The sequence below is a fragment of the Corvus hawaiiensis genome, chromosome 7 (assembly GCF_020740725.1).
Source record: "Corvus hawaiiensis isolate bCorHaw1 chromosome 7, bCorHaw1.pri.cur, whole genome shotgun sequence".
Classification (NCBI taxonomy): Eukaryota; Metazoa; Chordata; class Aves; order Passeriformes; family Corvidae; genus Corvus; species Corvus hawaiiensis.
This window is the reverse complement of record NC_063219.1, coordinates 16,479,009-16,485,197: the sequence shown is the minus strand read 5'-3', so window position 1 is coordinate 16,485,197 and position 6,189 is coordinate 16,479,009. Positions and strand designations below refer to the sequence as shown.

General features: G+C 48.3%; 1 protein-coding gene across 1 annotated transcript in view; it reads left to right on the top strand.

Annotated features, from left to right (window-relative positions):
• Positions 1 to 646: 646 nt before the first annotated feature.
• The window catches only part of UBE2E3 (ubiquitin conjugating enzyme E2 E3), a 57,389-nt gene continuing 51,846 nt past the window's right edge, over positions 647 to 6,189 (top strand). Inside the window, exons 1-3 of the mRNA XM_048309780.1 lie at positions 647 to 826; positions 2,130 to 2,332; positions 4,489 to 4,539. Of these exons, the coding sequence (XP_048165737.1) occupies positions 2,139 to 2,332; positions 4,489 to 4,539 (245 nt within the window). The 5' untranslated portion in view covers positions 647 to 826; positions 2,130 to 2,138. The remainder of the gene's footprint in view (positions 827 to 2,129; positions 2,333 to 4,488; positions 4,540 to 6,189) is intronic.

Here is a 6,189-nt window from a genome sequence, read left to right as displayed (position 1 = left end):
CCAGCTCCATGGGGTAACAAGGGTAGGCATTTGTGATGGCGGGGTAAGAAATCACCAAGGGTCCCATTCCTGTGTGTCCCTGCCCTGACACCGGGCGCAAGGCACGAGCCGAGGCGTGTGAGGTGTGAGGCTGACGAGGCCGAGGGCTGTGGAGACCCCACGACCCACCGGGCATCAGCGTTGCTGAGCACCGGCCCGGGGAGTCCCGCGGCGGGCTGGAGGCTGGAGCCCCTCGAGAGCCGGGCTCAGCTGAGGGCTGCGGGTGGCGCCCGGCCGGGTCGAGCGGCAGTCGAGGGGAGATCATCCCCCCTTGCCCGGGCCGCCGCTTTGTCCTTGCCCGGCCCGGAGCACGCGCGCCCCCGGCCGCGACGGGAGCGCGCCTGCGCGCACCCCGGCGGCCGGCAGGCGGGAGCGAGCGCCCCCTCTCCCCTCCCCCGCTCGCCGGGAGCTCCGCCGGCGGCCGCGGGCGGGCGGGGGGAGCCCGGGCGGGGCGGGGGGAGGCCGGGGGCGGCCAAGCCCCCTCCCCGCCTCCGCTCCGCGGCGCGCGCCCGCCGCCCCCCGCCCCGGCCCCCCGGCCCGCCGCGGGAGCCCGCGCCGCAGAGCGGGGCCCGCCAGCGCCACCCGCCGGCCGCGGGGCCGCACCGCGCCTCCCCCCGTCCCCCCCTGCTCCGGCTCTCAATGTTCCACACTGCCCGGCCACAGAGCCGCCGCCGCCGCCGTAGAGCCCCCCGGCCGCCTCCGTCCCCTCCTCGGGCGCCGCGGGCCCGGCCCGGCCCCCCGCCATCCCGCCCCTCCGACCCAGCAGCGGGACAGGACGCCGGCGAAGGTAAGGGAGCGGCGGGCGAGGCGGCCGCCGCGGCGGCTGGGCGAGCGCGGTGGGGGGAGGCGGGGAGGAGGCGGGGGGGCTGGTAGAGGAGCTTTGTTCTTGTTTTCGGCGCTCGCTGCCTGGCGGCGGCCGGGGGCGCAGGGCCGGCCCGAGTTCACGCCTCACTTGGTGCACACGCACGGTGCGGAGCGGGGCCGGGCGAGCCGCCGCCGCCAGCCGAGCCGAGCCGAGCCGAGCCGAGCCGAGCCGAGCCGAGCCGTGCCGTGCCGGGCTGGCGCTCCCCACAAAGCGCGGCCGGGCGGCCGCCTGGATCCAGCCCTGCCGCAGCTCCCGCCGCTCCTCCTCGGGCCCCCCCGGCCGCCGGGGCAGCCCCCTCCTTCTTTCCCCCCCCCCACCCCCCCGCCTTTCCCGATCGGCGGAAAAATGTCGGTCTGCCTGGCGGAGCTGCGCGGGGAGCGGCGGCGGGGAGAGCTGTGCAGAAGGTGCAGTTTGAATTATGCTTCTTCCCCCTCCGGCAGCTCTGTGGTGGCCAAATGCAGTTCTCGCTGCTGGCCATGTAAATAACCGGGGCTGCTGCTACCCCAGTGGCTTTAAATGCATCGCGGGGCTTTTCCTCTTCCTACAAAAAGCCCTACCACCAACAAAAAACCGAACCTCGTTCCCCTCCGTGCCAGCCCTTTAAATGCTCAGAGCAAGTGTACATTTCCATCTGAAATCAACCCAAGTGTTACTGGCAATGTATTTTCACGGAGAGAGGAGAAGAGGGGGGATCTGGCGTTTGGACCCAATAAAATGCTCTGCTCCAGTGTAAATATTTACAGGTTATTAGTGACTTTTTAAAAAACATTTTCAGTGAGGTCTGTTATTTACAATGTGTCATAAGTTATTAATGTTCATTGCCTAAGTACCCTGCTAAATCTGTCTCATGCCTTAGAACAAAGTCGACAATTGGCATATTGTTTAAAGTATGAAAAAAATGCGAGTGGGTTTAAAAATTGGAAATATCTGTATTTTCAGAAGTGTAAATATTGCTTTGTAGCTGTCAAACTCCAGCCCTTGGGTATGAGACAAAGGAGTATATTTTGATTAATTTCTCAGTGAAACCGACTTGTCACCTATTCAAAGTTTTCTGGAACTTGGGGAATGCCAAGAGAGAGTCCTGCCTGTTGTACGAACTCTGCCTCTTCCCCAGAAAAGTTCTGCATGATGTCCAGTGATAGGCAGAGGTCAGTGGAACTTGGGGAATGACCAGAGAGAGTCCTTCCTGTTGTATTAACTCTGCCTCTTTTCCTTCCCCAAAAAGTTCCCCACGATGTCCAGTGATAGGCAGAGGTCAGACGATGAAAGTCCAAGTACCAGCAGTGGTAGTTCAGATGCTGATCAGAGGGATCCGCCTGCACCTGAACCTGAAGAGCAAGAAGAGCGAAAACCCTCTGCCACCCAGCAGAAGAAAAACACCAAACTATCCAGCAAAACTACTGCTAAGCTATCTACTAGTGCAAAAAGGTAAAAGGAAGAGTGAAACATCCTGCGGTATTTTTACACAGTATTTGGAGTCACCGTACCTGCACTGCACTTATCAGGGCAGAGGGATTCTGCTTGTAAAGCTGTGTGGAAGGGAGTGAATGATAAACTTTGGTAATACAGGGGCCTGCTAAGCAGAAGCAGTGCCTTAATTAATCCAAGTCTTGTTGGGGTAACACACAGACATGTCCTATGTCTTTTGAGGAGTTGTTACAGTTTGGTAACTTACAGGCTGACTGGGAGGGGGACACCTAGATACGTTTTGTATTTGCAAAAATGCGTGAGACAGCTTTGGCACTTTTTTTCTGAGTTAGGTTTCCATGTCTGATTAGGGTATAGGGTGGAGTCCTCCTGGAGTATTTTATTATGGTCTGTAGACTGATGACAGGCAATGCTGTCTAATTAAAGAAGTCATAAAAACCCCAGTGGCTTCTCTGGGCCTTATGAGAGCTTTTCATGATGCTGCACAGGAGAGCCTTACACACCCCAAAGGAATGGGTTCATTCTGCAATTCTCTCGGGAGAAACTTAGGTGAGTTTTCTCCCTTAGGATCTGTGGATTTAAACCATCACGTTCTACAGGTAGCCTCTACCTTTAAATATGAGAATCTTCAGAAACCTTGTTTAGTTACATTGGTTGCACTTTCATTTGCATATAAGGTTATTGGCAGTCTGACTCTCAAGATGTGTACTCTGGTAAATTTCTCAAAGATCAGCTGTGTGAAATACTCAAACTTTAAAGTCTTTAATTCCGTCAGTCTTTGGAGATGAAGCATAACTTTCCAGTCCTTTCGTTGGAGTTGCTTTTCTTTGCAAATATTTACACGTATCCTGTAGCAAGAAAAGTTGTAAAATAGCTGTAGTAGCTTCAAATTTTGCTTATTCAGCGTGAGTGCTGTAGCTCTCACTTTTAGGAACACTTTAGTAATTTTGTATTTGACTTGAAATAAGTAAATTCTTTTTGAAATATGTTAAAATTGTTGCAGAGAATGACTGGGTGGCTTTGGTGACTTTTGAGATTGATAAGAAAATCCTTTGAAATAGGACTGGCTAAAGAAAAAAAAGTTTTGCTATGTAGCCTTTGTAATTTGTTGTTACTTGTCTTTATTTGACAAGCCTGAGATACGGGGTTTTGGAACTGAGTTTTCCCATCTTGTCTTTATTTCCCTTAATAGTTGCAAGTCTAATTCCATGCATCTCAGATAGTTCAGTAGGCTGACTGACCTTACTGATATTTGTGCAAGGACCTCCAGAGCAGTTTCTGCTAGCTCATATGTTAACACCTGCTATTTTGCATGAAATTCACAGTATTGCTCATATGGGTCCTTTTGTGAAGAGAAGTCTTACTCGATATTTTTAAGAGAAGTTTAACATGTGTATTTTGAAATTGCACCTCTCATATACCTGAATAAACTTAAATTGACAGGAAGTTTTCAGTACTCATTTTTCAGATCTTAACTCCTTGTGAATGGCTGGGATAGAGTAAAGCTAAGCACAGATTATTTCAAGTTATTGTATCACTTTTTATCATGTAAATACAGCTACTGTATAAGGTTGCGGGAGAAAGGCAGCAGAAGGTATGGAGAGAAGCAAAGTTGATCCAGAGAGATTATTCCAGTAACAGAGACAGCCTGGCAGATCTGCAAATCCACTTTTTAAACATACTGCAAAGTAGTAGGTAAAATATTGTGAAAAGAGTGTGTCTGCTGCCAGCGCAGTTCACTTGAGCCTCAGTCACAGGTCCTGTAGCTCTGGTTTAAAGTCATTGTCAAATCTGCCTGTGCAGGCTCCCCCCCCCGCCTCATTTGCATATTAGCTTGAAAAGAAAATCTCCCTAGTAAAAAGTGCTCGGATGTGAAAAAGAGTTACTTTTCTGAATAGTTGTGGGAAATTTCTACCCAACTCAGCTGTAAGTGTTCTGTTTACATACAGTGTGGAGCAGGAAAAAAGCTGCAAAGTTTCTCAGCTGTGGGATTTGGGTTATGCCTCTGAGAACAAAGAGGAAGCAGCCATGTTAGCATTACTGAAGGCAAAGCCAATCTTGCATTTAACTGCATGGTGGTAGAGGGCAGTGTAATTCCCTGATTTATTCTATAGACTATCTCAAATGCTTTGTGTCTGTTCTCATTTCACCAACAGAATCCAGAAGGAGCTAGCTGAAATAACCCTTGATCCTCCTCCTAACTGCAGGTATGTAATGGCTTCTTAAATTGTGTTCGGTGGTAGGAAATTAATGTGCTCAGGTTAACAAAAGGGAAACTTAGTGTTTACGACAGGTGACTGTTAGACAGAAATTGCATACAGCAGATTGAACAAGCATAAAAAACGTTTGAAACTGAAGTTTGATATTTTGTCTGCATGTTGGAGGTGTAGTCATTAGTGATTGATGTACACAGTAAAATCTATTCAGTTTGTTGTTCATAGCAGGTCACTGCCTTTGCGAAACATTAATTATATGAACGTCAAAATACGCTGAAGCTTTCAACTTAACGTCTGCATGTAGTTTGAACTGGGTTTTTGAGTGCTGAGTTTATAGAGTGATCTTTTCATGCTGAAGTAAAGAACCGTGTGTGATTTTTATATGCTTTCTCTTAGTGTGTTGTTTAACACATAAACTGAAGTATTGCCTCTAAATTTACGTGTCTGTTGGTCAAAGTTGTAGTCTCTTGATAAAGAATATTTTTAGGGAAGTTCCCAGCTTGGGAGGCACTTCTGTTAGGTTTTAGAAAATGAAATGTTAAGCGTGGAAGACTGAGTGATTCAGTCTTAAAGTGATGGTTTGGAACTGGAGCACTGGATCTGTAAAAAAGTTAGACAGTAGCACAGTTAGTTGATTTCTTTATATCTTTTGCATGTTTTACTTTTGTTTAAAGGATGCATAAAAATTCTCATTAGCTATGTGCATCCAGTGTTCACATTTGCAGTAAAGCTAAATTTAAATAATGTTGCTTTCATTTGAGGCATCTCAGTAAGATTTCTGACTGGAGGGTATCTTAATAACTCATGTAACAGTGAGCCATGTACGTTTTTAAAGAAATGCTGGAAATGCTTTCTGTGTTGGAGTTGTTTGGCTTTTGAATAGTTGGAAAGGTTTGGTGGGTGTTTTGTGAATTTGATAAAATATGAGCTTTCTTCTATCTCACTAATCCATGAGTGCAGGGGCTAAACCAGAGCAGTGTTTTATTGAATTTGTGGTGAAGGCGTCTTGTCCTGAGGACTGTGCTGTGGATTGCCTATGGCAGTGTGATGTATTTGCATGCAGGGTTGGTCGGTGGCTCTCCCCCTTCAGTAAAGAGGAGCTCTTTTGAGAGAGCAGTCTGTTTCTTTTGGTTTTTTGTTTGTTTGAGGGGTTTTTTTGTGGGGAGGTGGTTTTGGTTTGGTTTTAAATAACTGCTTTAGATAAGTTTTAATAAATCACTGCGATCTAGTTCTGTGTTAGTCCTGCACTTTATATTTGGACCATCAAAGGGGCATGGTAAAAGAGAAAGTATTTAAATGAAATAGAACACTGACACTGCTTACAGTTGCCAAAAAGATAATTGTAGCAGTTTTGGGTACAGCAAGTTACAGCTTTTAGAAAGAGAAGCTTCCCCGTTCACACTCTGCAGTACTGTCTGATACTCGGCTCCTTGGGAAATCATGTTCCTCTCATATTAGCGCAAGAGATCATTTTGCTTGTGAGCTGGTGCAGTCCGATGCCAGGAATTCTGTTGAGAATGATGAAAACACCCCAATGTGTCTAAAATTATTCAAGTTTCTTTCCTACAGAGAGTAGGAAAATAGGTTATTTTTTGCCAGTGAGGAAGTCAATGCTTCTGTTCCCATAGGTATTTTTAAGAG